Below are 20,426 nucleotides of genomic sequence, written 5' to 3' on the forward strand. Positions count from 1 at the left end.
CAAGCATAGGCTAGTGCCCCAAACCTCGCACGTCTCAATATAGCAGAAATGATTGGATGATAGTGTACATAGGATTGCATGCTGTTCAGAAAGTCATATACTTCACGTCACAAGTGATCCAAGAAATATAGAAAATTGAATGTTTTGTGTAATCGATTGAATTAAAATCTGACATTTATTTGTAAGAAATTAAAAAAGTAAGAATTTACCGGTGAAAAACAAAGAGCAATATGTAAATTGTTTCTAGCTTTGGTAATAAAATAATCGTAGAGATTATCTTTAGTAGGCAATAGATTAGGATCTTCTTTTTTCATTATAGGTATCATCAAATTTAATATATCATCTAATTCATCTTTTGGATATAAATTTGCTATTTCTCCAACACTTAAAATATTATTAATAGACTCTAAAAATTCTTCATTTCGAATATCATTATCCGTTAAAATAAAAGTAACTCCTTTACCGGTAGCTCCAGCTAATCGATAAAGATAACGTAAATCTTCCATTAGATTTTGAATATTGTAATTTCTAAAAAAAAAATCTCATTAAAAATTTCATTAAATTCTTCGTTATGATAAAATATCAATCTGAACCTTGTTAAAATTATTTGAAAAAAACTAAACCCAGCCATAAATGAAGCCAGTCGAGTTAGTGATTGTTTTCCTGAACCTCCAATTCCGACCAACATTGCATTTCCACGAGCAGCACCAAGAATTCTTGAAATTTTCCATAAATGAACAAGAGCATCATTAAAGAGAACCAAATTTAAGGTTATGCCACGAATAAATTCATTGAATTGATTAATAAATGATTCAACTCTTGCGATCACGATGTTAACACTGAAATTATAAATAATATTGTAAATAAAGTATATGCTTTTTTAATATTTACCAATACCCTTGAATAATAATTTAGAATATCAATTTTAACTTGCACATAAAATTTTTTTAATCGTAAATTTAAAATAAATTTGACTTATTGTTGAAAAATCTATGTGTATGAGTAAATCTCATAAAATTTTAATATTTTGCCATTAAATTTTTTTTTTTAAGCACACTCGTGAAAATATTTTTGGGAACTTACAAGTGATTTAGAAACCTGAAAAAAATAGTGTCCATCAAATTTGGGTGAGGGCCTTCGAGGATTTGAAAAAGTACATATTAAAGCTGAAACTGATGAACCATATTTTTAAAACAATATTTGCTCCTACATTTGGTTAAAATATTGATTTTTTGACATTTAAAAAAAACCACATAGCGTAATCTTTTCCAAAATGTCGAAAACTAAAAGTGGCAATATGAATCGTGCCATTTATGTATGCGAAATCTATTCATTTTAAAATCCGTTAAAACGTCGAATGCCATGGATCTGAAAACATTGACTAACTCATTCAAACAAATATTTCGAGCGTTTGAAGGTCTTAACAAGCCAATAGGTTCATGGGACGAGTGGTTTGTCTTCTTCCTGTCAGAGAAATTAGATAAAACAACGCGAATGTACTGGGAAACGTAATTGGGCAACAGAAAACTGTGCCGAAACCAAAAAACAATTAATTGACTTTTTAGAGAACCGCGTGCATGCTCTTGAAACAGTAAATCGGTCTGGAACACACTGGCACGATTGGTGGAACCACAAAGTCATCAGATGTAAAATTAAACTCATGCGTCACTAACGTAAGCAGATCAAATAATACCTGAGAGTATTGTTCTAAAAATCATACAATAAATAAATGCAGTAGCTTTAAAGCTCAGAATCCGGTCAAACGTAAAGATCGTGTTGTAAAAAAAAGATTGTGCTTTCTGTGTTTAAAGCCCAATAATAATTCTCAATCATGTACTTCGGCGTACAAATACAATGATTGCAAAGGAAGACATCACATATAAATGCACGATGCCTTATCAAAAGGTGTCAAGGGCACGAAAATACAGGCAGCTCAACTTGATAATGAACTACAGTCATTCGCTACTACTGTTAAATCTAACCGGGAAATTCAAAGTTTTCCTTCATTTGGCTCGTCAATATTTAAGCATATCGTACTCGTAGCCACTTCGTCGGTGAGACTTGTGACTCAATCCTGCTCGCGCCCTGCTGGATCCTGCGTCCAACTCATCATTTGTTTCTGAACAAGTCGCTCAAAAGTTGGAATTACATCAACTTCGAATAACGGGAAACTTATTTGGCATAAATGAATGCAAAACTGGCAGTTTAAAGGAAGAAGTACATCTTTCGGTATCACCTATGTACACACAAAGGGAGAGGTCCAGAGACTGTTAAATCATCATTTATTTATTTAAAACTTGAATATATTGCGAGTACTTGAATAAACTCAATTACTCGAAAAGACTCGAGTACCCGAAACATCAAAAACTCGAATTTTCCCGACCCGAGACAGACGGACGGACGCTCGTTTTTCACGGGTTTGCCCCTCATGCCAAACGCCGATAAAGATATTTTACATTAAAAAAGTAAAAAGCATAACATTTACAATAGAATTATTTATAATACTATAACTTCTTTAGAATAGCTTTTTATAATAAAAATATTGTATTAAAGGATATTACTTTGTTACTTCTTCATAAACTTTCGGGGCTTCAAATACAAAATCTTCTGGTTCATCGCCAGTTGGTTCAGGTGGATCTCTCATGAAATTTATAAAATAAGATTCTGTTTTAATACAATTACTGAATTCAACACCCAGAAAAGTTTTTGCCGTTTGTAGCAACATATTTTTAAACCATTCTTTGTCACTACCAGTAATAAATCTGTAAGACAATTTAAAGTAATGATAGAATGAAAATGTTTTGAAATCAAAATTATTGTAGAATATGAGTTCATTATATAATATTGCATAATTTACACTAGAATTGTCCGGGGTTTTTGATTAACGTATTAACGCCGGTTGGAAAGAATCTTCTTGACGAATGTCTTTAAAATTTGAAAATTTCCGAACAATTATAAAGTTTATGCTTTTTATTTAAAAGGTATTGCTCTTTCAGAATCCGGTCTAGAATCAAACCCAAAGTTGAAATTAAAAAGTTTTACAAAACTGAACAAAAGAAAATACAAATTAAAAAAAAATGTTTTGACCTAAATTTCAAAGCTGAAAGAGATTTGATTCATTGGTCTAACACATAATTCTTACGTCAATGGGATATATATTTGAAAGTCCTGTAGTTTTAATATCAAAATTCAACGTGGCAGGCATCAGAATGGCGCTTCGTAATAAAAACCGTACACAAGTAAAATTAATTTTTTTATGTGGCATAAGCTGATTTATAATTTACGCGTTAAGTACGAATTTGAAATTAGCGAAAAGTAACTGGCACGGCTCGTCAGACCTCAAGTACGACGAGTAGACGATAATAATTAATGGAGCGGCTTAAGATCGATTGTAGTAGCACGCGAATGATTACTTTATGTTCCAGCGTCAAACTGTGTTTGTGAACTTGCGTGCGAGCGAATCAATGCGGATACACGTCAAGCAACCACTCTGTACCAGTGGATTCAGCGAGCGACTTTGTCATCGACGAGTAAGCAATCGAATGTCAATTGTCATTATTACAAGCGTGCGTGCGGCCCTAACTTGAATTCAATAATTATTCATTGATTTTCACGCGAATAAATCGCTTTATTTTATTTTATTAATTCGTGACTAATTGTTTTAAAAAATTTGGGTAAAATTTAGGAAAATTTCTGACATCGACCAAAGAATTAATAAATTAAAATCGTAAAAGCGATTAAATTTTCTATATCTTTAAAAGTGCTGTGTTCAAAAGGGTGTTAAGAGTATTAGGTAAAAGTTGTACGTTAATTCAAGCAAAATTAACAGATATAAACTAGTACGCTAAGCTCGCATTTTACTTATCACCAATGCTAGAAGATATTGTTCAAAAAACTTTAAGGTTGTATTTCCTCACAAACTATCACAATAACTCTCAGAAACAATTATTATTTTAGCTGTAAGTAAGACTATTTCACCAAATTGTTACAATGACTCCCAAAAGTTCTTAAGCAAGGCTGTTTTTCTTTTCCTTATGTTGCTTCCTCATCAACGTAGGCAATTCACAAACACAAAAAAAAATAACGCAAAAGACGAGAAACAAAAGAATCACACTTCTGGAGTTTTGATGAGTAAACGTTCTGTCGAATGCCGGTTTGAAATTTTCAAATGTCGTTATATCGTCTATCTTTGCCATCAGCCATTTTAGTGCTCCTCCTTTTAGCCGCGATTTGACCAAACTGAGCGCCATATTGTCATTTAGTGCGTGCAACGTTTTCATGTTTTCCAACTCCTTTATCCATACACTCGAGAGTTGTGGTCCCTCGTTACCGTAGAATTCACGAATAAGATTTACGTCTACTTGTCATGTTGGATTTACGTTGATCGGATGGTTGCCTACTGTTTGCTGTTGTTGATTATGTTGCTCTTGAAGCGTATTTGTCAGAGCAAAGAGAGCTTGTGCTAGCTCATATTGAGAATCTGGTTGATTTTGAGACGATGTATTGCTGCCGTCATTATGTGCTGACTCTGCGATCTGCTTCAATTCGTTACGCTCCTTTTCCAAATTTATGTAACGCGCTTGCTCTACGTTTAACTCCTTTTCCAGTCTATTTAGTCTAGACTTGAGCTTCTCATTTTGAGTTTGAATCGCCTTAAATTCTGCTGCTGTTAATGTGCCTTCCAAATTCATTGTACACTCCACCGACGAAAATCAAAACGAACAACATAAAAAAATTTTTCTCACTTTTCGACACGTGACAAACACCAATTTTTTGCCACTGTTCCACACTTGGAGAGTTTTTTTCTTTATTATCCCACTTCTGACTTGTTAGGATAGGGCCAAAGGTAACGACTCGAGAATGAAAAATGAGTAAATAATGAACTTTATTAACAATAACAAGGTAACACCAGGTTTCAAAGCGTACTTGGGCTGGCCTACGGGGGAATCAAGCGCTCGCCTGCGGCTTGTACCCTTGCTCGCGCTCGGAGCCTTACTGGCCCGTCGGTCACAGTCAGCTTCGCTACTGCTGCTGCTGGCCGCTACACACAGTGGCGCGCTACGTTACCGTGCATGCTCGCGACATACGCACGATATAGGCAGGCGGAGGCGCACTCACACACACAACACACACATAATCAAAAGGCCGTGAAAAAAAACATTACATCGAATTAGGATTTAGCGAATCACATCAAAAATATCACGGTGTTCCTAAGAGGGGAGTTTTTCTTCACGGCCTTTCGATGTAATGTGCTCATAAGCACCAGCGATTTATTAACTCAACATTTTTTACCAACCAGATCAAGATCGATTTATTATCAATCTTTTCCATAAACAGCCTTGTTTAACATAGGTTCCGGGTACCATAGGTTATGGGTCTTTGTCACCTACATATGATACATATGAGACATTACATTACATATGATAGATCTTCGAATCATGAACTAGAGAGAAGAATCTTAGACTCGAACATACTCATTATATTTGTTAAATAATTTAACACTAACATAACATTGTATACATAACTAAGCAATGACATTGAGCATAACGAATGAAACTGCAAAAAAAATTTTCAGACACCTAGATCGTGTCCCTTAATTGTATAGAAACGACATAGATGATGTTAGGAGATAAGATAATATTCATTTTTTTGTGCATTAAAATCTTTGAAAGCGTTTCCTGAACAATTGCTTTTCTGAATCAATGTTCATGGTAACTTCAAAACTGCTGGATCGATCGTTCTGAAATTTTACATATTTCTTTAAAATGAATTTAACTCCCTGTTTAAAAAAAAATTGTTGGATTTCCAGTTGGAAAATCTAGCTCTATTTTTGATTGGAAACCCAGCTCAATTTTTTATCTGAAATCTAGCTCGAGTTTTGAAAATACAGCTCGAATTTTAGCCTGAAATGTAGCTCGATTTTCAAAACTCGAACTAGATTTCAGATCGAAAATCGAGCTGAATGTCCAGTTAAAAATCGAGCTAGATTTCCAGTCAAATACAGCTCGATTTCTAGTCAAATCGAGCTCGATTCTCAGTCAAATCCTGGTTGATTTTCCAATTGCAAATCCTGGTTGATTTTCCAATTGCAAATCCAGTGATTTCTTTAAACAGGGTTAGGAACTGATGTCAAGATGTTTTCTTCTTTTTTTTTTAATTTTTTTTTATGAGTAAAAACACAATTTTTTGATTTTTTCCGATTTTTTGATATCAAGTTGACATCAAATTCAAAAATGAAAATAATTCAAAAAACTCGGCGTTACAACCTACTAATCTTTCAAACTTGTAAAAAAAAACTCCCATTCGTATGCTTCAGACAATCTTATTATAAGTTATCTTGTTCACCGTATTTTTTAGGCGTATGCCAGTATTTACTAGATCTCTTGAAAAAGATCTCAAAATCATGCAAAAAAACAAAATTAGCTATAATAAAATCACAATTACCTATCAGCTATGACTCTATTGCACTCGTGTGCCCAAAGTTTTATTATGGTTTCAATGGATGGACATTCTGGATTTTTGATACGTAAAATTCCTTCCCAGATACGTGACAAATCTCTTAAATTGAATATATAGTGAAACTTTGCTGGAGTTGGTAGCATTTTCATTTTAGTTTTTTGCCATATCTCTCTAGTCAATGGTATCAATCGTGGAATGAATTCAACTATAAGCAAAGAAAATCTTTCTTGACAAAAATATCCTTGACCAATAGAACCTGAGGACAAAAAAGATTAACAAGGTTTTCAATAATAATGTTCAAATATGATTGAATGCGATACAGATAGTATTTGCTCATTTGTTCTTAATTTTTTATTCAGAGTATTTGGTTCTTGAATTAAAAATAGTTTTTTTTTCAAACCAGAACTCACGAGCTTTTCGTATGTCACATTTGAAAGTATTTCATTCTGTTAGATACTCAGAAATAGTTTAATAAATTTATATAAATCTATAGACCTACTACACTAAACATTTGACGCATATACTGACTATTGGCCTTGGTTGAATATGTGAGTTAAGCAAACAAACTACTTGTGCGTAAAGTTAAATAATAGTACTTCACGATACAAGTGCCATAAGTAACACTTTTTGGCACGAGTATCGTACAAAATTTTATAGCACTGTGCTAAGTTCACATTTATGCCCCCTTTTCTGAGTCATAAGTCGCACTTTCTGGTACCACAAAGTGAGGTTAGCGCACGAGCGTATGCAAGTGTGATATGAACGCAGCGGTGCCAGAATGAGCGACTTATGCGACAGAAAAGCGCGCCATAAATGTGAACTTATAACACACAGTGCTATAAAATATAGCTGTATCTCAGTGAAAGATCCAAATTTTGTAATTTTGAAAAATCCAATTAAAAAGGATGGAAAAATCCAAATTATAAATCAAATGAAACACTTTTGGCTAGGAAGTACGAAGATTAATCGTAGATTCGCCAGCGATGCGATGAAAAATTGGAGCATATACTTCTGCAAGTCTTGGGTATCTTGCGATACCTAAGAAGTTAGTAAAGCCTGCAGTTATTGGACAATGCCTGGAATGTAAGCATTTCTAAGCTTTATAATGGGGAATGAAGTTAAATGAATAGCTGCCTAGTTCGTGCAGCACAAACTCATGGACATTACTCCCGAGTTACAGAATAAATACTCGCCGAGCAGCATCTCGTTTAAATAAAAAGAATCGAATCAGAAGACTCCAATGCAGTTTAAATAGAAAAAAAATAATTGGTTAACAAAAAGAACTTTACAAAAGATCTCTTACTAGCAGCACTTTAGATAAAAGTGAGCGCAACTTTTAATTTATTTGATATATAAATTAGTTTACTCGGCATTTGTCGGTACTGAGGAATTGTCTTGAGCTTGCAAGCTCGTAAGTCCTCATAGAGGTAATTGCCTGTGTGTCGCTGCTGTACGACGAGTTAGAGTAATGGCAATCGAAGGCCAGGCCTTCCAACCATTCAACTCCAAGAGATGTCTTGGTGTGCCAAAAACTCAAAGAGTTCTCTAACCATACCATCACCGAGTTGCGTGGCGACCTGAAGTGTATACACTCAGGCATTGTCCGCAACACTTTATTGCTCATTGACGCGACTCGATAAAAACTGCACAAATATCTTAAGGTATTAACTCTAATCCTAAAGGCCAAAATGTCTCCCCGCGGGGAACACAAAACTTCAAGACCACGACTCACTCTTCGAACAAAACAACTCACAAAAAAAGTTATCGTTCGATCTGTCGATCAAATCGAGTTCACCATGAAAGCAGGCTGCGGGAACTGCGGTGGCTCGCGTAGACGCCACCTGGTGGCGGAGAAATTAAACACATTTTGAATTCTCATTAAATACTTTTAACAAATTTTAAAAAAATTTTAACAAGCACAATGGATGTTACTTTATGTAATCATTATTTGAGTATTTATTATTTATTATTTACTAAAATCGAAATAATTATATAATTTATCAAGTAGTACACTTACCGAAAATTGTATCCATTGAATTATTCGATGGTAGAGTACAATTAAAAATATTAAACTGTCTCTTTAATCGAGGTGGAATATCATTTCTACCACCTCCTGGATGAATCATAGCAGCAAGAAGTGTTATATCTTCGAGAAATAGAAAATCTCCTGGTTTATCTAATGAATAAAATCCTTTGTATTCCATCATTTGCCTTATAATCTCATTTGTCACTTGGTCACCCCACTCATTTATAATAGGCATATTTATGTCATCAACGAAAATGCTTAATTTTTTTCCATTAGGTGGTCCATAGATGTTTCCAACTCTTTTTTCAACGTAACTTTCAAATACTCGCTTAAAATAAAAAAGGGAAATTAATTTATATTTTTAGTGAGCTGGAGATCTTTAAATAACGAATGTACCTTGGTGGTATTAAGGGCTAACGGGGGGCTTAATTATTTATCATTTTTTAGTTACAGTATTAGGCTGTAAAAGTAAAAAAAATGTTTTTTTCAATAACACAAATGATAACCTTTTTCAATAGCCTATTTGAAAGTATTTTGTCAAGTAAGATACTTAGAAACAATTGAGTACAATAATAATGAGGGTATTGGTCCTCAACGCAAGCTATACTCATATCTAAGCTACCTGTCGTAGAAATCCAAGATCAAGCATTCAGCTAAAGGAGCCTATGTAGTTTCATTTTGTTCGATAGCCAATTGGCCATGGTCGCAACCAAAAGCTAGCCATAAGATGAACTGTAGGTTTGGTTTACATAAGGTAAAGCAGGGCAATACGCCATAGCTAAAGAAAAAATTGGAATAAAAAAGTAATGAATGTATGAAATCAAATCTTAAGCATCGAGGACTGTAACACGTTTATGTATTATGAGAAAAAACAAAATTATAACTTTATATTGTTATTGTAATAGTTACAAAAAATTTAGCAACTTGGTTCAAAAATGGCGTTTTCATGCATGCGGGGAAGACGCCACCCTGATTGGAGCATTATTCCATTAATCTGAATACAATGAAAAAAATGAAATACTAATTCATTTGCGGGATCTCCTAGCGTACTACCACGGCCAAGCTTGCATGATGTATTGTCATTATCTAGATGTCCTTAACAAATCCCACTTAAATATTTCATTAAAAACTAAACGAATATGTGCACATTGAACTTTAAAATTTTGACGCTTGAAAATCGACTGATGATAGCAGTGAAAAATCAGCTATTTTGTGTCGATGTAATCGGATTATCATAACGCAAATTCCAATAGGTCACTTATCTATATTTTCTTTCTTATAACGATAATATAGCAAAATAGCATTTTCCCCGAACTGGTGTTTTCCCCCACTTTACCTTATTTGTAAACTGAATTGAATTCCTAACACATGTCTGTGGGTGTGTTTTTTCTTTTTTTCTACTCCACTCCATTCGGACACTCACCGGTATCCGCCGTTCGGCATTGCTTCGGTGAGGCCGGGGTTAGTTGAGCATTTCTGCTACTTCTGTTAGTCGTTGTTTTCCATACATCCCCTATCCGTCGCGTAGTGATATGCGAGGATTAGCGGTTCAGGGACTCATCTTTTTTTCTTTTTTTTTCTACTTGGTGAACCCCCGATCCTGCGCGATGCCATCGTCGATTGTCGTATCCCCTTCTTCAGAGCCGTCTGCTGCTTGGTCACACATTGCTAGCATCTCCTCCTGAGTTGGACATCTTCTTTAGAACTCGCTGTCTAGTGCCATTTTGTGAGTGTGGTTCTCGCTTCTGCCGCCGATGGCAAGTGCCCAATTTGCTGTGTCGGATACATCTTGTGAGTGTGGTTTCCGCTTCCGGCGCTACGCTGAGAGTCTCCGTGAGTTTTTGATACTCCTCCTTTTATGTTGTCGTCTTGTGAGTGTGGTTCTCGCTTCAGGCGCCATCATGCGCTCCAGCAGAGCCTTGGCTCTCACATCCGGCGCCCTCTTGTGAGTGTGGTTCTCGCTTCCGACTTCATCATGGGAGTGTTGTGCTCCATCTATTGCCAGCTTTGTGAGGCCTCGCCTCGGGCTCCTACTTATGGTTATCCTATTGCTTCCAGCTCGCACAGTGATCGGGGTTTTTTTACCGCTTCGGAGGCTGATGACATAGCCCGGGTCTTCTTTTTGAGTGGTACCCGCTCCACCTTGGGCACGGGCTCGACCACACCAGGCGAAAAAACGANTGTGTGTGTGTGTGTGTGTGTGTGTGTGTGTGTGTGTGTGTGTGTGTGTGTGTGTGTGTGTGTGTGTGTGTGTGTGTGTGTGTGTGTGTGTGTGTGTGTGTGTGTGTGTGTGTGTGTGTGTGTGTGTGTGTGTGTGTGTGTGTGTGTGTGTGTGTGTGTGTGTGTGTGTGTGTGTGTGTGTGTGTGTGTGTGTGCTGGTCTGTGTGTGTGTGTGTGTGTGTGTGTGTGTGTGTGTGTGTGTGTGTGTGTGTAACGTATGTAAAGCATTATCTAGAAAAAAGTACGGTGAATCATGTTGATTTAAATTGCATTTATTGTCGAATGTATCAACGATGAAGCCCGTAAAAATTTTTTTTCGATTTATCATATGATTCAACATTTCCAACTTAATTTAATCATTGACAAATTGAAAATGTACTTAACACATTTTTTCTTATCTTTTTTTATATTTTTTGAGTTTTTCAAAAATGTTCAAAAAAAATTTTTTTTGGTCTTGAGACGATAACAAAATCTGGAGACAAGCCTTTCCCTTAATTCCTTAGAGTAATCTTCGCTTTTATACAATTAGAAGGCGGAAAAAATGTTTTTTTTTGTACTTTTAGCAATGAGTAAAAATCATCTTTGGAGGAAGCTTCTTGCCAATAAATTGGCAGCAGTTTCTTTATTCATGTTTTGCCAAGACAACAGTTGCGAGCATCACGTTGTGCCTTGTCATAGGCAAACCCTACACTAGCGGCAAGAAGCTTTATTTCATAGAGATAGGTTTCAGGCTACTCGAAGATTGGGCTTAAAAGGCAGCAGAGTAAGCCAAAAAAATGGCAAAATGGAAGTTTGCGCTTAAATATAATGTGTGACACTGTGATTGTGCCGAGCAGCTAAAGGCAGAGAAGTATGAGAAGAATTGACAGGCAATAAAAAAGAATAAGTGACGCATATTAACAAACATATTATTTTGCAGGTCAATCGCCAGGGAAAGACGAGCCGCCGCCAAGAGCCAGACCGAATAACGAATTCATATGTCGCGCCGGATATAAAACTGTAAAAAGCCGCCAGAGCGCGCCGCGCCGGACACGCGATGCGTGTGAGTAGGAGGCCGAGCGCGGCATTCACGTGTGGACCACGAGCGAGTGCGGACGAGTAACTTTTTTTTGCGAGATCTTTTCCCTGCCGAGCTAGTTGAGGCACGTGTGAGTGAGACAGAGAGTGAGGAGTGAAAAGTACCTTCGAGTACCGTGTGGAATTGTGTGAGAGAGGCGAGAGTGAGCAAAGCAGTGAGGAGAGAGAGAGAGATTAACAAGTGCAGAAGTGTCGTGTGTGTGGAAAGCCGGGTGCGCAACCGAGACTTTGGTCCAGGACCACCAGCCGCGACATCCACCAGTGTCGACCACCGTCGGGGCCCAAGCCGGACTACAGCCCAGCCGGGAGGTTTTTGCCAGAGCCGGATCATCATCACTAATTGTTTCGGTACGGTAAACATTATTTGCGAGGTGTGCGAGAGAGAGAGTGTATGCGTGTAGAACAAAAGCCGGTTGAGTTGTGCAAATCATTAAATTAAATTTTAACGCAATTATCAAAATAAATAATATAAAATAAATTTCTATTCATTTTTCTTTTCTACCCTGTGTTGCCTTCCTTTTCCCCTTTGTATTTTTCGCGTACGGCCCAGTCAGAGCCCACGCGTTCATCGAGTGGCGGTGGCAGGGCCTCGAAAAGCCACCGTGTCGCAAATGAAGGTGGAAAGCCACCAATACATGACACAGGACCCTATCAGGTGTTGAGCAGAAGGCCTATAGCTGCTGCACCCATATATGCAAAATTATGTAGTTATCTTGATCAAGGAAAATTCCATGGGGGAAATAGCGTTAGATAAACTTGAGCTTGTGAATGGCAAGAGAGAAAAACGGAGTACATGACATTTTCATCGTGCAGAGTAATGAATAAAAATTGTTGCGCTAGATTTGTACGAGAACCATGATTATGAAAGTCGAAAAGATTTTAAGTCAAGACGTAGGGCTGTTACGAATCTTTCATCGAGGACTAACATCAGAGCGTCTTAAAGATTGGACAAAGAGCTTAGATAAATCATCGCTAGGTGGTCGATGTTTAAACAGCTGACACAAAATATTTTGAGAGTATATGAGTGTAGATTGGCCAATTTGGTGGCGAGAACGCAGCTATTACTGCGTATATTTATGTGACGCGCACGTTGGCCACAGAGGATGAGTTTTTAACAGTTACTGTCTGTTGACAGTTAGTAGCGCAGGCGCTCGTACCGAGTCGTTGAGCGTCGCCGTCTGTGTCAGCCAATCAGAGACCATTTAACTATGCTTCACTTTGAGGTCCATCTCTTTTTTATTAGTAGAGAAATAAGTAGTTTTTATAAGTAGATAGTCATATGCATTTAAAGATAGTCATCGAAATAAGACATCGTCACGGGCGGCAAGGTAACACATTCAATTTTTGTCTGATATCAAAAAAACAAATTTTTTTATAGAATCGACATTTGCTGGATCCTGAACTAAAATGACTGAGAAAAGTTAAAAATTAACATAATGGCAGACTTGCAAAAAAAAATTTTTTTTGTACTTTTTTTCGGCTCTAAAAAGTGCTTTAACATTAAAAATAATAATTTTAAAATTATGATTTTAGTTCAAGATCCAAAAAATTTATTTATCTTTAAAATAAAAAAAAAATTCATCTGGACATTCGTAGTAATTTTTGAAATATCTTGCCGACCGTTTCAGAAAACTTGATTTCGAGACAAACTCGTATAAAGTTGTCAATCGCTATTGAGCACCGTGTAAGCGCTTACTTTTAATCCTGTCTTTGACCGACTGAAAATTCAGATTTACGAAATTTAAGCAAGGGATTCTTGAAAGTACAAGCAATTCTAAAATATAAAAGAAATTGTATTAGAAATTATCAATTAAACCTACCTGAACCATATTAGGAGTTGTAGCCGAAGAAAAATTAAACGATTTATTTAAATGATATTCAGGATCATTTTGTAACATATAACTTTTCAACATGACGGTTTTACCAGTGCCTTGTTCACCTGAAATGTATGAAAAGTTTAATTTATTTTCAAGTATAATTAGTAGTTTCTGATCTCAATAAAATTTTATTATTTTGATAAAAAATTTACTTTTTGATTTATATTTTTTTGGTATCTCACTTTCGCTTAGACTTTAAGTAGTTAAGAGATTCATTTATTACTATTGGTAAGTTTTAAGAAGAGTAAAAAGTCGACTTTGTAGGCCTGTAGTTATTATAATTAATATTTTTTTAAATCATATCAATACATCATTCGTCTGTGTGTCGTTTAAATTTTAAAAAATTTTTCTATCCATATACACTCAGTTAGCTTAGTATATGAGGCATTTTATACCAAAGGTCCTAGCGCATCGCCGCATGGCGCTATTAAGCGAAATCCCTCAGTTTCTAACTCACGTAAAAAGTATTGAAATGCACCTAGAAGAAAAAAGTAGCCCATTTTTTCGATGGGAATTTTTCCATTTTCCTTGGGAAAATCGTTGGAAAACCTTTAAAGTCAAATTTCTCGTGGAAATGCATATTTTCTAGCGAGTTGATTTTATGTTTACTGGGTGAAATATAGCGATGAAGGTGTAAAAACGTGACTTTTTGTCCCGCGGAGGAGCCGAAATGGCGCGCAGTACCCCGCGCGGCGCAAAGTCACGGGCAGTTACAAACATTTCTGCAACGCCAACATTTATTCGATGTCACGTTACGCTCTGATATTATTGATCAAATAGAAAAAAACGAATGTCACCGTGGTCGTCAATACAATCATAACATGGTTTTTTCGCTTAGTTAGAATATGGATAAATTACTTACTTTGTCGATAGATTTTTGAAAGTTTTTTTTACTTCAAAAAATCGGGACTGACATTAAGAGAGAATACTATATTAATTATCAACACATCCGCTAGCAAATATTGCTATGTTTTCTAAAAAAAGAGCTCAAGAGTCGATGTATATTAATTTTTGTCATGTAACATAGTAATTTTTAGTACAGTATGTCCTATTTTTTAGATTGGTAAAATTATTTTAAAATAATAATTTTCTTCAGTGACTTCCCGAGATGATTATTTGATTTTTTGAGAGCTCAGAGTATTCAACCTAATTCTGCTTTCTGCGATCGTGGAATTATTCTATTCGTCGGTATTTACAAACAAACATTTGCTAGCCTCTAGCAAACTAACCTAACTAACAGTTGCGTATTAATATTAGCGCAATTCATATTATAACCTCATGCTAGCTATCTATAAATTGTTTGTATATATACTTATCTGTTGACGAAATCGAGAAACTTTGATTACGGTAAACATTTTTACAATGCAAAATAATTTTTGAAATATTTGTCGGTATTAGCGTGACCATCGCTCCGAGCCAAGCCAGCCGAGAGCGAAGGGAGCCGCTGCCGCTGTCGCCGCTACTGTCTGCCCCCTACACTCACTCCTCGTTCTGCGCCCGTCGAGCTAACACGAGTTACTTCTCTTTGAGTTACCTTTGTTCTCTTTTGATTTTGGCTAACTTTGTTCGCGTTCTAACTTATAATAGTTATTGAATCAAACTTAAATTACAATAAACAAATTGTGTGTGGATTGTCGGAAGTAATAATTAGATAGCGTAATTTTTATAAATAAATACTCGTAAGTTAATAAGTGAAGTGTGTGATTATTCACGAGATAATATCCTCTCCCAATTTCCTTCGAGAACAGCAATAAATTCAACAATATTCATCCTCACATTTTCTCATAATCTATAAAAAAATTTGCTACATACCAATTTTTACTTTGAAAGTATGGCAATTTTCAGAATATCTTATAAATATTTTTGAATAACAAAATTGCAAAAATAACTCGATATTATAATAATATTTAGCATGTACAGAGTAGAAAATTCCCATAATCCGACTCTGAGGCACTTGTTTTAGCGAATATAGTAAAATTTGCTTGCGAATGTGTTGATATTTACTAAAGTATTTCTCTCCGTGTAGCTGAATAGGTCGCCAGCTTTTCTACAAGGCCGTAATCGGTTTTGTGAATACATCATTTTTTGTATTTTTTCTGTATAATAGAATCCCATCATTAGTTTTGGCGTATAAAATAATTTTCAGCCATGAAATGGCGTTTTTTCGAATTGATGGAATGTAAAAAATGCGAAATGTGACGTTTTTAAACGAAAAATAGAGAAAAATAGAGAAAAATATGTCTAGTACAATTTGGGGTTGAAAATGACTCTGTAGAGTAGAACTAACGACACCATTCGATTCTACGAGAAAAATCGCAACTAAATATTTGTCAAAATGATTATATGATTGTTTAGTTTAATTGCATATGAACGAAGTATTTTCCGCTATTTTTTGTTTGAAAAATCAAAACAGTGCAATTTTATCTCTAAAATTAATTTTTTAGGCTAAAAGTAACGACGGGACTCGATTCTACAAAAAAAATCCGAACAAATTGTGTATTTTAAACTTTCCTCAGATTTTTTCTGTTCATTTTTTCATGATTAAAAGGTAAATGTTGCGTTTTATTAAAAATCTTTGCTATTTTATTTAAAAATCTTTGAGATTTTCTATATCAAGATAGGAGCACTTAATCAAAAAAATGCACCGATCAAAATTTTTGAAAATTTTCAAAGAATCTGTCTGCATTTTTTCAGAATTTTTCGAATCATCCATTACCCTTTTTCAAAAACCCTAATTTGATGCTTTTCTTGCGAAATTCAGAAAACTCTAACAAGGGGTAATAGACGATTCAAAAAATTCTTAAAAAATTCAGACAGATTCTACAAACAATTTTCATATAGTTATTAATAAAACTTTTGATTGGTGCATTTTTTTGTGTAAGTGCTCCGATCTTGATATAGAAAATCTTAAAGATTTTTAAATAAAAGAGAAACCCCCTTTCAAAATGGGCCGTACGGCCCATTATTATTAGGGTCCTGGAGACCCAAAAAAAATGTTGGTCAAGATCAGTGACCCAAAGGTGAGAAGGTCTCCTTGTTAGTTGAATAAAATCATTTTGTTGATAAGCTACTGTTCGAGTAGCGTTACAATACGCCAGTACTTTTTTGATTTTAATCGACTCTATCGGCTGGGTGAAAGTTTTAACGCATTGATTAAAAAGTTTTATAAACAATGAGAAAATAAATGTATCACAAAAAACTCAACGGGAGTTAGAAGCGAAAGATTTGAAACGTATGCAAATACATCGATGATAAGAAAATTTTAGATTTGACAAAAAATACAAACTTTAGAGAAAAATGTGAAGAGACCTTTTGTGTTTAGAATAGTCTAATTTACCATAAAAACATATTTTCGGATCAAAAAGTATTAATTTCGATAATTTATTCAAAAATATTGTTATACACGAATTGTACTATTTTATGACTCAGCAGAAACATATTTTTGCATTTAGGGAGTCTAAATAAACAAACTTGTATAGTTTTTATCTATTAACTTTTGGTGGCAAACGAAATCATAGCCAGTGTCAGGACTATATCTATAATAGCATAAAATTATTATTACGAGTATTTTCCTTACCAATTAAAAGTGTTGCTTTGTTTTGAGTATCAATCAGACTAATAAGATATAAAGTTCTGGTATTATCAATGTTTGGAACTAAAATTTTGTAATAATCCAAAATTGAGTCTTTTGGATAGTTGAAATCTGGAACTTTTTTTCTCCAATGCACCCACTCTCCCGTTTCCGATACAAAGTATTCAAATATTGTTTCTTCATTCTAAAATGCATTATAATAATGAACAGATTTATTAAGTTACGCATAAAAAATATTTTGATCATTTGTACCTGACATTTTGGCCAAGAATAATTAGATGGGTGGTGCATAAAAAAATGTTGTAAAACTAATCGTTGGTCCAGTTCAAGTACAGCTCCTATACTCCACATCAAAGAAAAAAGAAAGTACTTTTCAATGAGACGATATCCAAGCACATCTGAAATTGAAAGTATATTGAATTATAATTTCATCATAAATGCAAAATTAATTTAATTAATCAAAGTATTTAGATTAAACTATAAAACAAGCAATATCAACACAGTAAAATACTGTTATTCGGCGTATTTTGAAACTGCGGATACTCTGATAACCATTTTTAACTCAAGACTGCGAAAAACACACAGATCCTTAGACCATAGCTAATCGGTAGTTTTTTGAATGTAAAGAAAACTTTTAATCAAATGTTTATGTCTTCTTTTTTAATTTTCTATATAGTCTAGGGGCCAGTGGGTCCACCGTGGCCACGAGTTCTTTGATGGGTGCACCAAAGTTTTTCTTACGTATTTTGGGCTGCTGAAACCGAATTTCTATGGTGCATATCGCTAAAATTGGTCATAAAAAATTTATAAACAAATAATTTTGCAATGACTATAAAATTGAATTTTTGGCTCCAAAAACATTTTTTTTAGCATTTTTGGATCATTTTAAACAAAAAAGTACTCTTGTCATTTTTTCGTAAACTCAATGGTTTACGAGAAAAAAGCGATTCAAATGTGAGAAAAATCCCGGTATTATCTATGTGGCCTTCCAGTGTCGCACCGAGCGGCAGTATTTAGTCGAACCGCTTAATTTTTAACTCGCTCTAAAAGTATCTAAATGCACCTAGAAAAAAAACTAATACACGATTTCGATGGGAAATTACCTCAGCTTTCCGATAGTGAGGTCAGATTTCCAATAAATTTCCATTTTCCTCGAGAAAATTGCCGGAAAACCTTCAAAGTCGAATATCTCAAAAACAGCATTTTTAAGATTTTTCTAAATAGTCTAGATCGAAAGATCAGGAAATTTCCCATCGATATAGATACTTTCTATTGAGAATTTTTATGATTTTAGCGAGATATAGCGAGAGAAATAAGAAAAAACGTGGTTTTTCATGGGTATTGCATAGTTATTTGTTTATAACTTTTTTACAACCAATTTTAACGACATGCACCATGGAAATTCGGTTTTAGCGGCCCAAAATACATAAGAAAAACTTTGGTACACCCATCAAACAAGACGTGGCCACGGTGGACCCACTGGCCCCTAGACTAATACAAAATTCTATTTGCGCGACTTGTCTGTCGGGAACCATTATTGAAATTATGACGATTCAATTTATGTCACACTTCGCTCGAGCCCTCCAAAAAATACTGAATTGGCAACGGAAACTTTTCTGACACCGATGCATCAATAATTTATGTGTTGATGGGTTCATCCGACTCTAACTGTATTTTTGGTAATGGTCCAAATACTTTTCATGGTAAAATTTTTCCGGCTTGTCTGAATCTAATGTCTGCTTTGATTTAAAGCACAAAATAATATAAGCTAAATTTTTGACTGATTTAGTACCTAATTCTAGACAAGTGGCAAACAATTTTGGATCGCTAAAGCATCTTCGAGCCAAGTTACCGGTATTTGTGGTCCCGTGTCTTTGCAAGCACAAGTCAAATTTTACGCCAAAGCGCTTATAAAGGACTCTTAGAATTTTGTACTTTCTTTCTTTGAACTTATCTATAAAAAAAAAATAAATAAATAATTTTGAATGTCAGAGTAGAAAAAAAGGACTCGATTGAGTTGAGCTTTTTCGAGTACTTGCACACACACGCACACACACACACACACACACACCCCACAGCCTTCGTTGGTCTAGTGGATAAAGGCGTTGGGCCATCTATCTGCTAAACCAACGCTGTGCTGAGGGAGCAGGTTCGATCCCCACTGAGGGAAATTTCATTCGTGATTTTTCGCTCGGTGAGGTCGATCCCGAGCCCGAAGTGGTTCGGATTCCACTATAAACTGTAGGTCCACGACTGTAGGCAGCCTCCTGGAGGGTGAAATATCCCCCAATCACCCTGCGGCCCAAGTTGAGAAGAATTCCCGCAAGATGGAGCCCGAAAGCCAGAACTCCTAGTGCTGATGTTGGCCAACGGAGTGCATCATTCAGGAGGAAAAGCGCCGACACAAGGAAGAGCACCGACCCCTCGGCTCCAAGTTGGAATCCTTAGGGATGGAGCCCGATATCAGAACTTCTAGTGCTGGCGCTGACCGACGGAGTTTACACTTATCATGGAGGAAGCCAGAAAAAGCGAGAGGTGCTCGCAAGAAGCGGAGATGCTGGACGGTGTCGGGCGTGGGACCGGGTCCTCTCTTGCAAGGACGGCACTAGTCCAGCTTACGGCGAAGTTCTGACGAACGTACCGAAGAAGAAACATCAGCACAAGGGAGAGCACCGACAAAGACGGCTCCGGAAGGCGGGAATGACGCTGGATGAGGGCTCCGCGGGGCGAGCGGGGGATCACCAACGAGTTGACACGGTTCCTGAACCCCTGATCACCGTGCCTTGACGTGCGTTGGATGGGGGATGCAGGGAAATGACCAAACACATCGATGCAGCAGCACTGCTAAAAGGCACCCACCGAAGTAATGTCTAACGATGGTTCCGGTGGGAATCATGCCGGAGTTCGGAAGGGCCACTGGTGCAAGGGTTTACCCTGCCCACGTCCTCTCCATAAAAAAAAAAAAAAAAAAAAAAAAAAAAAAAAAAAAAAAAAAAAAAAAAACACACACACACCCCTATCGGCCTCCTTGGCTCAGTGGGTATAGTTCTTGCCTGCTGATACAAGGTGTGCCGTAGGGCGTGGGTTCGATCCCCACTAGGCGAATTTTCGAGGTTCGTTTTTTCGCCTGGTGTGGTCGAGCCCGTGCCCGAGGTGGAGCGGGTACCACTCAAAA

The 20,426-nt window shown here is 36.1% G+C and overlaps 1 protein-coding gene across 1 annotated transcript in view; it reads right to left on the minus strand.

The window, feature by feature from the left end:
• Nucleotides 1–20,426, minus strand: part of LOC106651296 (dynein heavy chain 8, axonemal) — a 170,198-nt gene that overhangs the window by 54,569 nt on the left and 95,203 nt on the right. The window contains exons 20-27 of the mRNA XM_023462255.1: nt 17,504–17,649; nt 17,237–17,435; nt 13,603–13,721; nt 8,477–8,813; nt 6,445–6,715; nt 2,562–2,762; nt 594–839; nt 210–528 (exon numbers count right to left, since the gene is read on the minus strand). Coding sequence (XP_023318023.1) covers nt 210–528; nt 594–839; nt 2,562–2,762; nt 6,445–6,715; nt 8,477–8,813; nt 13,603–13,721; nt 17,237–17,435; nt 17,504–17,649 — 1,838 coding nt within the window. The remainder of the gene's footprint in view (nt 1–209; nt 529–593; nt 840–2,561; nt 2,763–6,444; nt 6,716–8,476; nt 8,814–13,602; nt 13,722–17,236; nt 17,436–17,503; nt 17,650–20,426) is intronic.

The sequence above is a fragment of the Trichogramma pretiosum genome, unplaced genomic scaffold, assembly GCF_000599845.2.
Source record: "Trichogramma pretiosum strain Unisexual culture from Peru unplaced genomic scaffold, Tpre_2.0 scaffold9, whole genome shotgun sequence".
NCBI classification, from domain to species: Eukaryota; Metazoa; Arthropoda; class Insecta; order Hymenoptera; family Trichogrammatidae; genus Trichogramma; species Trichogramma pretiosum.